The 21,434-nt window shown below is 36.5% G+C and overlaps 2 protein-coding genes across 2 annotated transcripts in view; one reads left to right on the forward strand and one right to left on the reverse strand.

Annotated features, from left to right (window-relative positions):
- Positions 1-21,434, reverse strand: part of LOC126368154 (kinesin-like protein CG14535) — a 657,648-nt gene that overhangs the window by 515,345 nt on the left and 120,869 nt on the right. The gene's annotated exons all lie outside the window — the stretch shown is intronic.
- LOC126368179 (polypeptide N-acetylgalactosaminyltransferase 2-like) overlaps positions 20,360-21,434 on the forward strand; it is a 302,716-nt gene continuing 301,641 nt past the window's right edge. The window contains exon 1 of the mRNA XM_050012070.1: positions 20,360-20,611. Within this exon, the coding sequence (XP_049868027.1) occupies positions 20,519-20,611 (93 nt within the window). The 5' untranslated portion in view covers positions 20,360-20,518. The remainder of the gene's footprint in view (positions 20,612-21,434) is intronic.

A 21,434-nucleotide genomic window follows, 5' to 3' on the forward strand; every position in this document is an offset into this window, starting at 1 on the left:
TGCCATTGCAATCGTTTTACCTTCTCTAAAACCTTTTTGTTCGATAGATAATAAATTAAATTTCTCAAAATATTGACTAAGTTGCTTATAAATATACTTTTCAAATATTTTTGAAATTACTGAAATAAGCGAAATGGGTCTATAGGAGCTAATAAACTCTTTATTATCTTTTTTATAAATAGGTTTGACAATTGAAATTTTTAGGAGCTCCGGGTAAATACCCTTGCTGATGCATAAATTCAATATATGACTCAAAGGATAACTTATAATCTCACTAACATATTTCAGAACCTTTGATGAGATTTCATCATGTCCTACGCTAGGAGTATTTTTAAGAGATTTGACAATGTCAGCTATATCTTTTGGTACACAAGGCTTCAAAAACATCGAGGAGGCATTAGAATTTATAATTTCAGTGGTCTCTGGCACTGGGTTTGGTATGACTTTATCTATGAAATAGTTATTAAAAATGTTAGATATTTTATGAGGATCTGTAACAATTTTATTATCATGCACAATTTGCGGAATATTATCTATATGTGTTGTTTGCAGTGTGTTGTTGATTATTTTCCACGTTGCCTTTAATTTATTAATAGCTGTCTTAATTATATGTACGTTTTGAGTTTTTTTCGTATTTGAAATTATATGTTTAAGGGTTTTTGAATACTTTTTATAAACGTTTCTATTAATATTACTTGGTTTGCATCTATATTTATGCAACAAATATCTTTTCTTTTTACTGCATGCCCTGATGCCGCGTGATATCCATTTATTCTTATGATCAACGTTGATTGTTACTAATTTGTAGGGAAAACATAGATCGTACATAAGTTTAAAATCGTCAATAAAATTTTGATACGCTTTATTGGGATCTTCCGTATCATAGACACTCGAGAAATATAGCTGTTGTAGGCATTTCCCAAATTTATCAATGTTGTCTTGACCAAAATCACGCCTTTTTACCTTCCAATATTTTATTCTGTAAATCTTTTTTACCGGAATTTTGATGACCTGGGCTGTATGATCAGACAATCCAAAGTTGAAAACTACCGTTTCAAGATTTCTTTTATAATTGTGTGCTATGTTGTCAATGCATGTATTACTCACAAGTCTAGTAGGTTGATTCAATGAAAGCCTAAGGTTATGGTTTAATAAAAGATACTCAAATTCTAAAGATACATTAGTTCTGTCAAGTCTATTAATGTTAAAATCACCAGCAACAATTAGATGTTTATTGCGATACCTGCTAATCTTAGTCAATACATTATCAAGTCTTCCAAAAAAATCGTTAATATTATTTGTATTAGGTACTCTATACACACACGCAACAATAAGCTCATAGTTTACTAATTCTATTGCACAGCATTCACAAGTGCCTGTTATTGAGAGGTTTTTTATTTCAGGAATCTCTCTCCATTGATGTCCATTTTTGACAAGAATGCATGATCCCCCTCTATTTATTTCTCTACTATAGCATGCGGCCAACTTATAGTTAGGAAGGGTGAGAAATTTCTCATTTTCTTTATTTATGAAATGCTCACTTATACATATTATTTCTACATTAATATTTTTTTCTGACAATTCTTGCAAACAAATACTTAATTCGTCAGTCTTATTTATGAGACCTGCTATATTTTGGTGAAGTATGTAAAGATTATTCTCGAAAAAATAAGTTCTGAGTCCCTGTTTCATTTTCGACACTGTCATTTCCGTTTGCTTCAACATTTCGATGAAATTGCAAGTTCCAGTCTTCAATTTCCTTAACTTTATCAGCGACATAATTGAAAATTGTTCTCATCCCGTTATTGTTAATTTTTCCAGTATATTTATGGAACATGCTTTCGTCATATTTCAGATGTAGATTGGAGTCAACTGGGCATGCATACTCATAGGTCATCACGTCATTATAAAATATTCTATTAAATGATTCTATTCTTGAATTATATAGATTTGAGTAATTAGCGCAATTAAATGTAGGTACGCATATAAGCAGATTGGTATTTTGGATTTCTTCCAGCAACGTTCGCATGTTTGAAACAAGCTCGTGATAATTACTTGAGGTTTTAAAATCTTCTTCGCCGATTAGTATGATACAATAGTCATCAAATGTATAGTCAACAATTTTGTAAGATAATTCTTCTATTATTTCTTTTATACCTCGATTAGGCATTATGTAATGAATTAGATCATAATTTTCATAAAAAGCATTTTCTGCAGCATTCAATATTTTATTTTTATTATTTGTGCTCATAATACATATTCTTGCTTTATCATGAGTAAATTTCTTACTAAGATGCTTGTTGTTTTCAGGTTTCCTTGATTTATTTGTTGTCGCATTTCTAATTTCACATTGTTGTATACTCTCCTTGATAGATTCAACTTCCACTTCTTCACCAATGTCGTATTCAGGGGTTTTCAAAGTCCCTGTATCTGTATCTGAATTAGCTACTGAGAAATCACCATATTCCTTTTGGCTGGTAAAATTGTTTGTATTGTTGTAACTTAGATTTTTTTGTTTCGGGGTCTTTTTCTCAGTCGCTTTGCATATTTGCATAAGTTTATCTACTTTTCGTTTGTAGAGCGTAATTGCTTTTTTTAAGTCGTCATTTTCTATCAGTATTTCTTCATATAGTTTGTCAGTTGTCTTTAGCCTGACTTCTAATTCTAGTACTTTCTTTTGTAATGTTTCGACAAGTTCATCATTACACACCTTTAAATCAGGACAACTCCTACTCACGCTAATTACAGGTATATTATTATCGCTTTCACTATATTCGTCTATATCATTTGAGTCGTCGTCATCTTTTACTATTAATTTTTCGAAAGAATTTGATGTTGGTATATTTACTTGGCACTTCTTTCTATGAGTAACATTTTCTTGAAATGCATTTATAGGTGAAATAGTATCATCTTTGGTGTTAAACGATGGATTGTGGTTTTTTTGAACTAAGTTTATGACATCTTTCTCATTCTGGTTTTGTGCGATATTATTATCTTGTCCAGTCCGCAATGGTGGTGTTTTGTCATTACTGCACGTCTCGGATGATAGTATTTGGATCTTAGGTTCCGGTGTAGATGTCGACCGCTGAGAGCTATTTTTATATAAAATAGGATTTTGTATGCATGATGTGCATTTCCATATTACTTTATTTCTGCTTATTCTATACAATTTTTCAGAATACCCTGCGCAGTCAAAATGATACTTTCCTTTACATTTACAGCAAGAAATAATTTCTCTCTGACCAGCCATATCATAACATTTGCAACAACATACATACAATATTATATATTATTTGCTTCGATCCTGACACACTTCTCTTGCTTCCTCCACATTCATCAATCGTTTCATACACGCACGCCGGTTCAGAGTAGATCTTACTGACCCTTTTCTAAAGACATCTCCAATTTGGTCAATGTACGACCTTCTATGTCTTCCCCTACCAGCCTTACTACCAACCTTCGCTTTATACATATACTGCTTTCGTAGACCTATTATCCTTCATCCGCTCTATGTGTCCAAACCAACTTAAAAACTATATGTGTATTATGTTATGTTACATAAATAGCAAGAATTTTATAACCATCTAAAACAGCAATATTGCTATTTGACAGTTGTTTGCATTGCGCACTTTCTTTTATATGCGCAAATATCAAATTGCAATATTGGTTTTTTAGAAGAATTGCTTCTATGTGGCCTTTTTAACCCCCCCAGTAACAAAATTCGTTCAGCGGTTGTCAAGTTACCAGTATAAACGGACTGCAAAGGGCATCCACCGAGGCGAAAGGAGTCCTGGAACGAATTATTTTTACAACTCTTGGCGACAAGTCGTTTTGTGGACAGTAAAACTTCATTTCATGCCTGCAACCAGGTATAGTTTACGAGACGTCTTTGTGGAAGCTGTGGTAACGTTATGAGTATATTTTGGTAAGGGGTCTAGGGTTGAGTATATTTTGCAAGCTGCTGAAAAGCAGGTGACAGACTCCCTAACATTTTAATTACAATAGTGTATTTCATTGGTTCAAAAATTTTATAATATAAAAAATTGTGGGTTGGGGCATTATGGTAACGATTATATTTCTTCAATCCTTCCATTTTAAAACAACCGACCGCCATTTCTCTGCCATTTCGCAATCCTTTCTTTTCTCTCGCTTACTCCTCACTCTCTCTTTCATTAGTGCAAGAGATCAGCTCGCGACAGCAAACACTTCAGAATCCGATACTGACCCCGCCAGCGTGGTCGACGATTTCTCTCTTTCAGCGCTTATCGCTATTGATCCACTAAGGTTGATTAATTTATCCTTCAAATATTATCCTCTCAGACGACGCCCTGAGCCGAGGTTCGCTTCCAATTAGGTACCTTCAAGCCTGTTGTCTTAAATTTTGTACCGGGTGAGAGCCCTAAGCGCTTCCCATTTGTCCTGCCAAGTAGATAATGCCATCTTGTTCAATCGTGTGGGTTGTGAGGTGGAGTACCAAACTTATCAACCCTGGTGTCAGGATTACTATTGAGACTACTTCCGTAGTAACCGAGACCAACGGCTTAACGTGCCTGACGAAGCACGGATCATCTATCTTACTCACAGTCAGGTGATCAGCCTGTAACCTAACCTAACCAAACTAGGAATCACAAAATGACTTTTTTGATATTTCCCCACCGGGATTCGAACCCAGGACCTCCGGATCGTGAGCCGAAAGCTCATCCACTGGACCACGGAGGTCGTTATTAATGCCATTTGCGGTAAATTAAAGATATGGCCAACAGCAGATTAAAGTACTGACACGCACTTCTAACCCTGACGACTGATTAAACGAATGACTCCAATGGGCAGCTTGATTCCAAATAATTGGCGTGAAATTGTGAGTTAAGAGAGACTAAATTGTATGTTACTTGATAAATGAATGATGCTTCCAGCAATAAGGATTGCCCATGTTAGTGTTACTAATCATCCGAGTAGAACCGTGGCAGCCCAGTTGGTAGAACGCTTGCATCTCACTTTGAGGTCGCAGGTTCGAACACCCTATATTTGTTATGAGGAAACAATATTATTTTTTCTTTCAATCATTATTTTAAAAGATCAACACTGATGGTTTTTGGAGATGTAGCCTGACTGTCAAGAAAAGAAAGTAAGTAAGGAAAGAAAGATAGAGAGAATAGTAGGAGAGTAGGAAAGTAGCATGGAGAAGAATGCTACACCGACAAGAGCGTGGCTCTTAAATTAGTGCTGATGGTGAGCCAGACTTTGAACCAATGATTGTCGTATTTGTTTTCGAATTCATGTTTGGATCATAAATGATTATCACGTGTTCAGCGGTGAAGGAAAACATCGTGAGGAAACTCACATTCCCGAGAATTTTTTTAAGGTATGTGACCTAACCTGTATTGGGCTGGCTTTTACTTTCCCTGGTTGGAAGAGCAGACAGGCAGTCGCTTCTATAAACAACCGGACCTGTCAAATCTTCAGGTTAGGTAAGTGGATCCTGTGAAAAACTGGACAATGGACTTATCATCTATCGACTAAAATTTGGTTCGAAATAAATAATTTGAATTCAGAACTTGTCCCAAAAAACTTGACCCAAATTTTTTTTGTCCCAAATTTGTCCCAAATTACGTTTGACCGTAACAATATTTCTGGCGTAGGTTGGTAAGTAGAGGTGTATTAATATAACGTAACATAAAACTTTATTTCACACACAGTACATAGGTACAGAGTACAACATGCGGCCTTATTGCTAAGTAGAAATCTCGTCCAGGCAACATTTGGATAGAGATATTTAATAATATTATGTAGCTGCGGGAAATTGCAGCATTGGAATACTTGTAAGTACTTAAGTAAATAAACTTTTAAAATGTTTAGGTAGATCTATAAGTACGTAGACACGAAAAGATTTACCAATGCAGATAAATATTAATTAATCTGCTTTATTTAAACAGTACCTACAACTCAAAGGAACTAAAAGTATCTTTTGAAACATTACTTGAAAAGATAACGCTTGAAAGAAAGTCAAAACTTTTGAAATTTTAATTTAGATATGGACGTTAGGGGTCAAAGTCTTGTGAGGGCCGTTCCTGAGAAAGTTCCCAAAGTGGGAATGTTTCAGTTCTTCTTCTTCTATCGTGTGGGTTGTGAGGTGGAGTACCAACCTCAACAACCCTAGTGTCAGGGTTACTATTGAGCCGCCAAAGGCCCCTGACATGAGTCATGTAACGACTACTTACTTACATCAGTAAGTAGTAACCGGGACCAACGGCAACGTGCCTTCCGAAGCACAATATTCATGTTTATGTTTAGAAGCAAAGAATATTTCATTGCTAAAGAAAATATTTTTTCTAGTTTCTATATAATTTATCTTACTTTCGGACAATCAGGTAGTAATGTTTCTCTGTTGTAATAACTCTTTAATAGTAAGGCTGCTTTTCTTTTTCAAATAGTTTTTTCTTGTACTCTTATTTTATCTGCCTAATGGTTCGGTAATGAACCTCTTTAACATAACCTTTGTGCCTTTGTACTTTTAAAGTGGGAATATTCTTGGGAACGACACGACAACACATCACTGGGTACTGCTTTTCGCTCTTTTGCATACAGAACAACTTTAACTTTCCAAAAGTTTGAATTGAGGGTTGGTGAAGGACTGGACTGTACAGTCATTGGGAACATCATTTGTATCCACTATAGAGTCTTGTGCATGAATATACACTTCTCATCAAAAAAATCGAAACACTTCCGTTTTCATTGTTTCTGTCCGAATTTAACACAAAAAAGAATTCATACGATGAAAAAAAATACATAAATGTATAGTTGGCAGTTTGGCCATTACAGTAATAAGCGAAAATTCTAAATTCAAAATTAGAATTTCATTTGTTTATCTTATAAACGAAATGAATCACTGTTTTGAGACAAATGTGTGTTTAGGGTTGGAGTACATTTAGCGTTTAAAAACTAAAAATTGGCGCCTATCCTTAAACTTTTTGTTTTTTATTTCAATACTGTGACTTTGGGACGTCTGAAAAAAGGTTTTTTTTTCTAAAACGTATGGATACTTCGCCCACAGAAGCCGCCCAAGTTGTGGCATTGCTGGATTCTGGCCTTAGTCAGCGTGTTGTGGCTGCAAGACTGCATCTAAGCCTGTCATCTATTCATAGAGTCTATAAACGTTATCGGGAGACTGGTTTGTTCACGCGCCGTTCAGAATCTGGCAGGAATCGGGTCACTTCTGAGCGAGATGATCGATTTATTGTAACAACTTCTTTAAGAAATCGACGCCTTAACGCTTTTCAACTGCAGCAGCGGCTTCGTGTTGTACGAAGGGTGGCTGTAAGTGACTCTACAATTAGAAGAAGGTTGAAGGATCGTGGACTGGTACCGCATAAGCCAGCAAATGGGCCGAAATTAACTGCAGACCATCGAAGAGCGCGCCTTAACTTTGCACGTGAGCACCTAAATTGGTCATACCTACAGTGGAGCAAAGTTCTCTTTTCTGATGAGTGTAAAATTATGCTGTATGGTAACGACGGAAGGAACAAGGTCTACAGAAGAGACGGAGAACGCTATGCACAATGCTGCATTGAAGAAAAGGTCAGCTATGGTGGCGGTTCGTGGACGGTTTGGGGAGGAATCAGCGCCGACGGTAAGACAGAGCTTGCTTTCGTGTCTGGGCCACGTCTGCCTGCACTAAACTGTCATCGGTACGTCGAAGAGTGTCTCGAGCCTCATGTGATGCCCTATGCACATTTTATTGGCAACGGCTTCATATTCATGCACGACAATGCTAGGGCTCACACCGCGGGCGTCGTACGAGATTATCTTAACGAAGTCGATATCTCTATTATGGAATGGCCAGCAAGAAGCCCGGACATGAATCCCATTGAACATCTGTGGGATGAATTAAAGAGACGAATTCGAGCAAGAGATCCTGCCCCAGAAACACTTAGCCAGCTGCAAGATGCAATCCAAGAGGAATGGGACAATATACCACAGCATGTGATCGTGACTCTCATCCGATCGATGAAGAACCGTATGGAAGCAGTAATTAGAGCTCGGGGAGGGAATACAAGTTATTAAATAAACGTTTTTTAGCTTTTTTTTTTCATTTACGTGTGTTGTTTTATCCATTTCCTTTATACTCCATACGGAATAAAAATGACTCATTTAACAAAATACGAAACCTATGAAAAATTCATTTAAATTTAGAACATTAACATTAAGATTTGATAAGCTCATATTACTCACTATTAAACGACATTTAACATTTATTCCTAAATGTACACATTTTTCTGATAATCCTGACAAAACGTAAACTTGCAAGGTGTTTCGATTTTTTTGATGAGAAGTGTATTTGACATTTAGTTCTGGGGGATTAAAAAAGGCCACATAGAGCTGTTCTTGAACGAAATTGACACCATACTGCGAGCGGCGTTTTTTACTCTATGGTCATCCTTTGACATTTTTGTCATCTAGAAGAGGCACACGCCGCGTTTTTTATTTCTGTTTTACAAACATTTATCGTAAATACAATTCAAAACAAGAAAATACATCAATAAATAATAATATATGTGAGAACAAAAACAAGAATATTAGAAGAAACAGAAGCAGTTCATCTAAAAAATAACAATATTGCAATTTGACATTTGCGTATATAAAATAATGCAAACAAAATAAATGTCAAATACTTAGTAATATTGCTGTTTAACATGAATTGTTTTGATGTGGCATTTTTTAAAGCCCTGTACAATATTAAGGACCTAAGTATTATAAGACCTTTAGAGTAACTAGGATCCTTAGATTATCTAACTAAAAGATACCAAAAAAGTTTAATTTTTTTTCAGAACTTGGCTGCAGTTTCCGCAATTTGAGTCGTTCTCGCATTAAGTTGACTTTTTCTTCTTTCATTGTCGAACGTTAAGAGTTTGTATAAAAATAATTCGATATCTTGTTTGGCAGGGCTAATATGCGCAACTTGATAAAATTATCGATCAATTCAATAAATCTTGAAATCGAAAAGTTTGTTTTTTTTCCCTAAAATGCGTGGCACGTGATTTTGTTCGCATTTTTACAGTTCACATATTGGCACCAATCGACAAAACGACATAATTATTATCGTCAGAATCGATAAAATGAGAATGAGATGATTTTATCACGATGCGCATGTGGTTCTATATTTATACTTTTAAAATTTTATGTAATAATTTAACTTGGCATACTGTTACTTGTCCTATTATTAGTTACGCATAGTATTAATTTGTCATAACCTTTTAAGCATAATTTTGAAACTCATAACTACTATAAGCATAATAATTATTGACAATAATGATTTATATAAGCATAATTATTATAAGCATAAAAACTATACTCCGAATAAGAAAAGTTTTGGCACAACTTTGAACATTTTCGAAATTTACTTTTCTTTGGCTGCATTTGGTTCACGATTGTGACTTTTTATATTTTTTGACACTATTTCATGCTGTTGGTCATCATTCAGTATACTTTTAGTGTGTAAGATAAACATGCTGGCGGCGTAGGGGTGGCCCAAGGGCCACCCCCGCCGCACCCTAACCTACGGTTCTCCCTTGTAAAAATTATGACAAAACACTACTATTCTAAAAAAAAATTATGGAAAGCTATTTATATGCGAATCAAATTTATGCCAACAAATATTAGTCCAAAAATAAGTTATACCTAAAAAACCAGTATTCCTAGATGTTACTATGGGAAAGTACTATTATGCTAAAAAACCTTATGCAAAAAGGATTATGATAATTAAAATTATGACAAAAACATTTATGCATTTTAAGAGAATCCCTGCGCATGTTAGCCCTACCGAAGAAACTTTTAAATCAATATATTAAAAAATGCTTACCTATAAAAACTTTGGCTTCCGTGTTCTATTTTTTTCAGAGGCGCGGAGTTTTTCCTATAGAAACGTGAAGATATACTAACTAAGGCAGTTAACTAAAAAAATACATCTTTTTCCTATCAAACTGCCCTTCTTTTCTTCTTTCAAGCAGAAAGTCTGTTAATCCTAAAGGAGTGGGCAGAGTCACAATTTTTCAGTATATATCTTGTAGTCAAAGCTATCACTTGGTATTGGCCAAGTGATGCGCCTGCTCTCACTTAAGATAAAAGAATATGAGACCGGTAGGTTTAAACGTATTTTATTCCCGACGCCCACCCCATAAGGGACAATTGGCGTGACTTTATGTACGATAAGTATATATCGGTCTTATTACAACATGAAGACTAAGGATAATAAACAGCCTATATACGTACAGTCATGAGCAATATAATGTACCCACTTTAGGACTCTGTCGCACTAACATATTTGACATTTAGTGAGACTTATAGTTCAATTTGTCAAAAAAGTTAATGTGACATGATACCAAAGTGTATACATATTAATGCTCGTGACCGTACCTAATTCAGCTCATGATATCAAGTGGAATTTCCCGTCTGAAAGTTTTTTAATTACGTTCAGTTCCATACATTTGTGACGTAAAATTCCACTTGATGTCAACTCAGATTCGTGGACTCAATCATGCCTCAAAGTTTTCGTTACGATGTCACTAACGTCCTGTATAGTCCGCGCCACTAAATTTGACTACTTACGTATTTTAATGGAACTAATTGACAAGTCATAATAAATGTATGCAGAATTTGCGATACTAGCGCCGCTGCCTCGGTACTTTTTTCGTGGTTCGGACTACTATTTCAAACAAGTATTTTCTCTAGCTTTCGTTTTGTAATAAAAGGGTATATGTATTAAGTACATAACCTCCTTCAGGGCAATCAGGAAAAAAATCCTTTGAAAAAAAAAACTATTTTTTCTGGTATTCCAAGGTAGCTCGGTTAATTAGTTTTTGCTCGTAAACGCGAATGCAGTAATTAGTAGAGGCTCGTTACATTTTTTTCTTTTGCAATCAAAAGTTTAAAATGTTATGTAGTTTGTGAAATGAAGAAGAAATTATTTTGTACGATGTGATGGTAGTTGTTGTTGAAGCCGTGGTAGCTCAGTTGGTAGAACGCCTGCTCTCAGTTTGAGGTCACAGGTTCGAATCCAGCACAGGCCTAAATCTCCACCAACCCGCGGTGGAGCAGCGTGATGGAGCATCCTCCTACCCCCTCCGGTTGATTGAGGGGAGGCCTTTACAGTCATGAGATATGATATACCCACTTTAGGACTTTGTCGCACTAACATATTTGACATTTAGTGAGACTTACAGTTTAATTTGTCAAAAAAGTTAATGTGACATGGTACCAAAGTGTACATATTAATGCTCGTGACCGTACCTAGCAGTGGGACGTATATTATAAAGGCTGTTTATGTTTTATGTCATGTTTGTTTTTACTCTTTATTTTGTTTGGTTAGCCTATTTCTTTACTGTAAGTACTTAGTTATCTTTCAGAAAGAACAAGTATCTCATTTCCATCAGTAAATACTATTCATATCTCATTTGATATGACATCATAAAGTAGATGACTTATCGATTGAGTTATGCGGCGCAATTTTCTGAGAAGCATCGTCAAAGGATCTTTCAATATCATAATAAATAATCATCCAGTAACTGTGTTTACATTTTATATACCGCTTCATATCCTCCTTCTGGCTTATGTTGTCCAGTAGTTGAGCGTTAGGATGTCCCAAGTTCGAATCCCGGTGGAGACATATCACAAAAATCACTTTGTGAGCCCTGATTTGGTTAGGACAATACAGGCTGATAACCCAATTGTATGAAATTAAGATTACCCGTGCTTCGGAAGGCAGTTAAGTCGTTGCTCCCGGTTACAACTTACTGATGTAAGTACGTAGTCGTTACATGAATCGTGTCAGGCGCCTTTGGCGGCTCAATAGTAACCCTGACACCAAGGTAGATGAGGTTGGTAATCCACACAATAGGATGGTTATCAGCAATCATACAGTTCAAAAATGTGCAATTTATTTTCTGACATTTGCTACTAGTGGCTATGCCCACCCCGTTAGGAATTACGGGTGTGAGTTTATGTATGTATCCATAAATTTAATGTGGATGCATTTGCATTCTAAAGTCTTTTAATCGCAGCCCATACACCAGCACAAACAAATAGCTACAAAGCCACGCTATCGTACTGAGGGGCTGGCCGGTGAATTGTTTTAGATTTAACGCAGGGGAGTGTGTGTGACAGGAGATGAGTGTGGAGGGAGGGTCATTATTATTAGCGGGTTCGATTCCGACGGGTATTTAGGTAGGTACTGCGAAATTAATAGACGAGTTTTGAACGAATTTGAGTCAATGAAATTGGTTAGGTTAGGTTAGGTTAGTTATTTGAGGTTTTAATTGTAGGTAGACAAGTTGTTTCTTTTGATTTAGGGTTTGCATGTTAAATGGTAAAGGTAGTGAAATGGGTTTTAAAAAAAGTCAGTTTTAATTTTTTTTAAGTTTACGCGGTTATTATGATAATTAAAACACATAATAACGGGTTCTTAGTGTCGAAATATCGGGAGTCTCATATCCCTACTTTAAACGCGGTAAGAACCCGTTATTATGTGTTTTAAAGACATTTTTGCTGAAAAGTTTAAAAAAGCAAGATAGCTATCCAGCATTATTTTAGACGAACGTCCTTGGTCGAATAATGGCGTGCTTTTTTGTGTTACCTACCTATCTAAGTAAATTAAATTAAGTTTAATAAAATACTACAAAAAGCAAACTTACCTCAAAACTACATCCAAACTCTTTGAATAGGTGGGTAGGTACAGCAAATAAACACAAATTCACATGACACGCACTTTAAAACTTTAAGTATAAGTTTAAATTCGAATTTCAAAGTTCGAAAATGTCACATTCTGACACTGAAAACAATACTAAAATCGAAAAATAACGACTATTGCAACCAAAAGAAAATTTTCGACAGATTATTCTGCTTATAAAAGTTTACTATTCCATTTTTAAATTAAACATAAGTACCTACATACGAAAGAATTTCGAATTAAGTTGTGTAGCGAACTAATCGATCGATTCGTGACCGACAGGACCGCTCCTGGTGGATCGCGCGCCAACTCTGCCGGGTTGTGCGATGCGACGGGAATCGGGATGCGAGGGACTTTGAATTTGGAATACAGGTGAATTTATTTTTTAGTGTTTTGTTTTTAGGGGTTCTCACTGGAAATATAGGTATTCACTAAGCCTGCCATCGTTTGTGTGATGTGTGCGTCCGTCCGTCTGTTATACATAAAGGGATTTTTTTTTGTTGGTTTGGTATTGACTACCCTTTAATTTGAAATAGGTTGTTTGCGAAATGTATGTTACTTGCTGTTGCGGATATCCAGCCTCAAAAAAAGTTAAAGTAATAAGGAGAGGAGAGTTTTCAAGAACCGTGTATTAAAATCATCATCATCATCATCAACCGGTAATAGTCCACTGCTGGACATAGGCCTCCCCAAGACTAGCCACAATGACCGATCCTCTGCTGCCCGCGTCCAGAAATCCCGCGTTTTTCGCGCGACCCTCAGAATGATGTATTGACATAACTATAGGTATCTATTTCCCTATTTTGTTTGGGTTGGTAACTTAATTTTTTTGTTTGCTACTACTATATTCACTATAATTTGAAGTATCAAAAGTTTTCCGATAGTTATATTGGCGCGAAAAAAATCTAGGTCTATGATGCTGCCATCTATGTATTCCTTCAAGAAGTTATGAAACTCGCAACAGTACGTTTCTCTTCTCAAATTAGAACGAATACGCATGTGAAAGAGGTACTAAACGTGGTCAATAGATGGCGCTATTCGCCTAAAGTGGAGCTTGATTTCTGATATTTTTTCATTATTAAAATTGTAAAAAAATACATCCTATTGTATTGGGCGCTATTGTATTAAATTACCTATTAGGTATGTGAGTAAATGAATAAATTAGTAGTTCGATTAACTAGGTAAAAGAGACGGAACTCGCAACAAGTTCGTTAATCATCACTTATTAGCCACTATTATTAGGTGAGATTACGGTCAAACGATAAGCTATTTGAATAATGTAAAATAGAACGATAATTAGGTACCTAACGAGCTCGGTGGTCCAGTGGTTGAGCGCTGAGATCACGATCCGGAGGTCCCGGGTTCGTTTCCCGGTGGGGACATATCACAAAAATTACTTTGTGGTCCCTAGTTTGGTTAGAACATTACTGGCTGTTTACCAGAGATTTCCGAAAGTAAGATGGTCCGTGCTTCGGAAGGCACGTTAAGCCGTTGGTCTCAGTTACAACATACTAATTTAAGTAAGTAGTCGTTACATGAGCCATGTCAGGGGCCTTTGGCGGCTCAGTAGTAGCCCTGACACCAGGGTTGATGAGGTTGGTACTCCACATCCCACACCATAGAAGAAGAAGGTACCTACAGTCAATTGGTTTTTAATCGACTTCCTACAGAATAAGTAGGTACTCAGAACAGGACGTGTTGGCGGAAATAGTAGTTATATTAATGACGAAATTGACAAATTATTCAGTGGTTACACATTCTAATAGGTTGGAATACCTATGTCACCATTTAGTTTTCTGTATTTAGAACATTTATGTTATACAATTTCCTAACATTATTTTGCGTGCCCGGAAAGGTTACACAGCGATATACGGTCTTCGTGGTCCAGTGGTTGAACGTAATGCTCACGTTCCAACACACATACATACATAAACTCACGCCTATTTCCCACCGGGGTAAGCAGAGACTGTGGAATCCAATTTGCTTCGATCCTGACACACTTTCTCTTGCTTCTACCATATTCATCAATCGTTTCATACACGCACGCTGGTTCAGAGTAGATCGTACTAAATCTTTTCTAAGGACATCTCCAATTTGGTCAATGTACGTCCTTCTAGGTCTTCCTCTGCCAACCCTACCATCATCTTTCGCTTTATATATATACCGGTTTCGTAATCCTATTATCTATCGTCTTTTACACCACATCTCTCTCTTATCACACTGTTTCAAAGGACAGAAATAATCTTGCTAGAACTTTTTTTTTGACGAGACTTATTGTAGATTTGCCGCAGACGGCATTAACTACTTGGCCGGACAAATGGGGAGCGCTGAAGGCTCTCTCCCGGTACAACGTTTAATTGCTAGAACAGTGACTGTAATTAGTTTGGTTTTTTTTAAACGACTTCAAAAAGGAAAGAGGTTATTTATCATTTTTAATTTTTTTTTTAGGTAATTAATGCAATTTCGAATAACAGTTTTGACGCATAGCATCGCTAAACACTGGTTTAGTTTAGTTTACTGGTTTGGTTGGTTAGGACATTACAGTCTGATCAGCCGATTGTCTGAAAGTAAGATGTATTTTTCGGGAATGTGGGTTTCCTCACGATGTATCGGGTTCTTCACCGCTGAGCACGTGATAATCATTAATGATCCAAACATGAATTTGATAGAAATTCGACAATCATTGGTTTCGGCCTGTGGTGGATTCGAACCTGCGATCTCAAAGTGAGAGGCAAGCGTTCTACCAACTTAGCTACTACGGCTTCACAACAGGGTCGACGAGGGTGGTAATCCACCTCATAACTTAACGAATTAAAAAGAATATTGATATTAGAATGGACTGAAATTTTAAGTATTAGGTATAGTAGGTACGCAGGGATATTCTACGGAACTTTGTACCTTTTTAATATTGCTGCACGATTTCTCTAAAATAACTCGTCACAGGCATTATATTTTTGATAGGATTAACCTTTCTGTAACCAAGACGGACAAACGTACCTCTTCCGCTAAGCATTACAAATGTTATTTTACTTATGTAATACTAAGCATTTTAAAATTTCGTTTCTTTTTCAGACGTTCACGACCACGCTATGGATAATGGCATAAAGTTGTGACCCACTTTGTTATGATAAGTTATAAAATATGCTGTTGCTGTAAATGAGTAGGTGTATGGTGCTAATTCCTGCAGACGACCATCTAATTTTATTTTAAGTTATACCTGTCATTTTCTTATCCACCGAAAAGGAAAGGGACGGGTAATCGACAAGCATAAAATTTATGGAACACACGTCAATTTTAAGCACAAATCTAAAACAACCGTTTAAAAATTTTACATTGGCCAACCCGACATAATTATGTTGACAGCACACCTCAAACGGTTTGCATACCATATACCAGCGAGATAAATACCTTTTTGATTCGCCCGGAGTATTCATTCATTTACTCATTCTTTCTAAAATTAAGAGCTGTCAATCATCCGTCTCTTTCCTTTTCGGCGGATAAGAATTGACAGGAATAACTTAAAGTAAAATTAGGAGGTATCTGCAGGAATCGGGGCCAATGTAACATAATTTAATTTAAAACCTCTTTCTTATATTCCGTGTTTGAAACGACACGAAAAATAATTTTAGTACCTGTTTCCTAATAATCTTTTTAATACGGCGTTCGTGATAACAAGGCTGTTATGACCACCAGAATACGAAGGCCCGTGGTCTAGAACGTTTGGCTCAAGATCTGGAGGTCTGAGCTGGATTCCCGAGGGGGATATTATTGAAATCATTTTGTGTCCTTTGTTTGGTAAGGACATTGCAGGTTTGAATCACCTGATTGTACGAAAAAGTAAGATTCCATGCTTCGGAGGATACGTTAAGCCGACGGTCCCGGGTATTAGCCGTAAAACGTCTCCGTCAACCCACAGTGGGGCAGCGTGGTGGAGTATGCTCTCCTCCTGTTAATTGGGGGGAGGCCTGTGTCCAGCAGTGGGATGTATTAGACTGTTTATATTACGTTACGTTTTAATATAGGGACAGTTACTGAACAATATCGGCGCCCGAAGGACGTAATATTCCTGACGACTCGATTAGTAGTTTGTAGTCGATGTTTTCCCTCTTTCAGTGCTTATCGCCATCCACTAAAGTCTCTCAGTCCCGTTATTTTGTGATTTGTGAGAGTCTTCAGCGCTCCCCATTTGTCCGGCCAAGTAGTTAATGCCATCAAAAACAAAGCTATACGAAATCATGGCAAAAAAGTCTGTTTATCTGTGTAACAATTTCTAGTTGTACCTAAATAATTATTGTGTGTAGTTGTTGTGACATACGGCTCTCGTTACAGAAGTCCATTGTTCGATTCCCGTTTGTAACAGTGACTTCTTCGCGAATTTTACAAGAATTTAATTTGCTTCTTTTGTGAGATTTTTCCGTGGGAAAAAAGAAGTGTTTTTCTTCTTTGCTTTTTTGTTTGGCCTTTTCTGTAATTTTGCTTTAGATGATTAGACCATAATACACACCAACCGAAGGCGTTGGTCAAACCAAAACTCATACTTAAAAATACACTTTAAATCGACAATTATGTACATGAAGCAATAAATAAAATAAACAATTTTAAATAATATAAATATAATATGTTTTTGTCCAACGTGTCATCCGCCTAAAACGACTATAATTTCCATCGGTATAGCCGAGGAAAAGAAGCTACAAGGAAAACCTCGAAATTCATTCTTATAGAACATTCTTGTGTCCTCTAACATGATGGACTAATGTTATGGGCGATAGGCTGATCCCTTATCACCATAAGGTTCATCATATCCATCTTTGGAATTCGTATCAACAGTGGCTGCAAGTTGTCTTTGATTACTTGTGGCTCTGCCCACCCCATTAGGGATTACGGGCGTGAGTTTATGTATGTATGTATGTCATTCTTATAGAGGCTTTTGATTAACGTATTTTTAAAATGTTAGGTCGTGTTCAGGGGCACGCGTTTTCTCCGTTCATAGAGAGTCGACGCGTCGAGCAGCGCGTCAAATTGCGCGTCAAGCGATACGCGCAGTTTAGTGACATACCCGTAGCGATTCGTGGCGCGTCACCCGCTGCGTCACCCGCCGCGTCGCCTGCCGCGTCGCGTCGCCCGCCGCTTCACCTGCCGCGTCACCCACAGCGTCGCGTCGCCCGCCGCATCACTTACCGCTGCGTCAACTATACCACGTTGCCAGCCGCGTCTCTAAAATGCCTCTAAAAACGCTTCTCCGTGAATGCTCAGTACATTGTCATACATTTGTTTGCACCGCGCGCCGTGCGCCGCGCCGCTTGACGCGCCGCGCGTCCCTGAACGCGGCCTTAGCAATGCCTTTTCGTAGTCAAACCCCATTTAAAAAGTCAATAGGTATCGCCCTTTGCGTATGACACCTATACTTACCTTAGAACCTATTTACGGATAAAAACTACTTTGCTTTCCTAAACTGTTGTTCCATGATTCTATAAAAGACAATTACCGTTTTTAATGAGATTAATATACCAGAATTATGTTTTCATTTTCCCACCCCGGAAGGGCCAAGTCGTGAACGTAAATTTTCTCTAGAAGCGAAACTATAGTCATGAGCCAAGTTAATCTGATATGACGTAACAGCAACGTGGTTAATTATCTTCCTACTACACGGACCTACGGGGAAAATGAAATGTTTTGCAACTTAGTAGACAGATAATAAAACTCATTACATATTATAGGAAACTAACTTATTTATATATTATTATTTAATATGTAAGTACGGTCACGAGCATTAATATGTATACACTTTGGTACCATGTCACATTAACATTTTGACAAATTGCACTGTAAGTCTCACTAAATGTCAAATATGTTAGTGCGACAGAGTCCTTAAGTGGGTACATTATATTGCTCATGACTGTACACAAGCTTAAGAATTTTGCGACGGAAAATTCAAACTTATATTAACCCTGAATTATGATCAGAATCACCCCCCTCAGTATTCTTTACGATGTCACTAACACGATGTATAATTACGAAACGTTTAAACGAGTACCTACTACAACAAACGACAACAACATCAAAAAAATACAAAAAAGATTCTAATCTCGGAGCCTTAATTGATTGAATAAACAAGAAAAAGCCAGTAAACAGAATGTCGAAAATTGTATTATTTACTCAAGCTTAGTTTTTCTCGATTTCCGTAGATTAGGTAAGGTTTCACGATAGAGCACTGTCGCGGTGTCTTCAACTTCAACAAAGTAAATCAATTAACCGGTTGCTATAGAAACGGTTCATGTTTTTACTTCGATTTATTTGCTGTTTCTAAATACGAATGCAATTTATAAATAAGTAATTCTAATGGAATTACCGCGTTCCTATTTATACAGAAAAAGTTTTTTTGTAGGTATTAGACCCACAAGCAATGCTATTTTTAAAGTTTTTGATTCGATCCCTGTCTAGCATAGAAAGAATAGGTAAACTATTCCGACTGATATGTTTTTCTTTATTGATAGAACAGCATACAAAACACCTAGCCACTATTCTAGCAAATTCCGGCCAAGTAGTTAATGTCATCTGCGGCAAATCTACAATAAGTAACGTCGAAAAAAAAATATAAGTAATAAAGAAAAAAATAATACATACTATTCCAGCAATTCTTTCTATATTATCGGCTATAATCGTATATCTACAAACGTTTAATATCAGCATATTATTACAATAAAATTTGAAATAATTGCTTTCAATTTGGATAGGATATATTTTAGTAATGAAGCCCCATATTTTGCCTAATGTGTAGAGTTTGTGAAATTAGTGTTTGTATAGTTAGGGCGTGTGGAGTTAGAAGCTTAGCTCTACATGAGATCTGATAACTTTTTGATATTGCGATCGATATGATTATGTCTTGGCATCTTCACGTGAAAATGTTTTTGTTAGCATTTATTTATACGTCATTGAAATAGGTATTTTGTAAGATTTGTTTTTAGTCGTATTATTTTTAGTATCAAATAACATTAATAAGTAGTAGTTGGCGTAAGAAAGCGTGGCGTATGCCGAAGAAGAAGGCATCGAGACATACCTACCTGTTTAGGTTTAGCGATGTTTGTAAAACAATTTATCTGTAATTTATGAAGTGTTATAAAAAAGGTAGGTATTAACAAATATGAACTATTCATAAGTATATTATTTTTTTTGTCGTTTATTTACTAAATGGAAGTATATTTAATTATAATAATGATTATTTTGTATTAAGACAATTTTATATTAAGGTTTCTAATTACCTTAAAGTTTAATTAAATACTCAGATAACACCTGCAAGGACATTTTACTTAAAAAATGTATAACTCGTATATCAGTTATAGGTGTTTATTTATTTTATTTATTTATTTAAGATACACCGTGTTAGAACTATTATAAGTATAATATAAAATAATAACATATAATAACCTACATAACCACTTATACTGTATAAGATTTGATTGATATAACAACGCGTCTCTAGCAAGCGCGAGCAATCCAATTATAAAGTGATCTGCATAACAATAAACAATGCAAGCGCAAAGCTACGCGGTGCAATGGCACAACGGCGTAAGTTCTATATTTCTATTTCTGTGCCGAGTCGGGGACCGATACGCGCATGACCGGTCGACGGCAACTCGCGAACTAGGCTCAGTTCGCCGCAGCTACCAGCGCGGCCGCGCGCCGCTCGCGTCAATTCATAAAATAAAAAAAAAAACAAAAACAACCGCGTCTCGTGTGCGACCGAACCAACCACAACCCGTTCGAAATTCAAGTGTCTAGTGCTTTTATTAGTTCACAAACATGAGGCGCAACGTCAAAATCCTGTTCCTCCTAGGGGCTGTTTGGATGTTTTTCCTATTTTATTTTATGCAGCCCGACTCTACACAGTCTAAGGTGAGTTGCGGATTTGCGAATTCTTTGTATATTTTCTGGATATATGCCAGAGTTGATTTCCGTTGTTTATTGGGTATCAGCTGTTAGGTTATGGACCTGCAAGCTGCGGCCGGTTGCAGTGCGCATGCTCCGCAACCCACGCGATGCGATAACTGCAACGACTTTACTTGTGTTCATATCGAAACCCATTTAGCGTAATGATAATAAAAAAAATACATTCTAATTTGACCACGATTCTTTCCAAGCCGGGCAATAGTCGATTTGGTAACTTTCAAATAAAGAATTACGGATTTTGCGACACATCACATTACTTTTCCTAAAAAGGCGCACGGTCTTTACCTAATTGTCATTCTTATTACATCAAAAAATACGGTTTCAGAGTTACATAATTATGTACCGAGCCGGAATTTTTGTCAAATTTTAATGTACCAGGATTTTCGAAAAATGGCGTTATGTTTTTATTATTTAGGTAGTATATTTAGTAGGTATAAATTATAGTTGTCAGCGTTGGTACTATTGACGTAAATATTTCAGGAAGTCGATACATTTTCTACTAAAACCCATAACTGAAATCTTTTTGGTTACTAAAACAAAACGTGGGTCGTTTATTACAGTAACATACCTATCGAAATGAAAGTGCATAAAAATAATTATATAAACGATAGTACTTAATAATAAATCGTCAGCTAAGTATCTACATTACAAAATAAATGATTAATAGTTATGGGTACTAAATACTGAATCCGTGATAGACCTTCGGGTTCGGTGAAACGCGTGTCTTCATCGCTTACGGGTTCGAATCACAACTCGGGCTCTGAATCAC

The sequence above is a fragment of the Pectinophora gossypiella genome, chromosome 7, assembly GCF_024362695.1.
Source record: "Pectinophora gossypiella chromosome 7, ilPecGoss1.1, whole genome shotgun sequence".
NCBI lineage: Eukaryota > Metazoa > Arthropoda > Insecta > Lepidoptera > Gelechiidae > Pectinophora > Pectinophora gossypiella.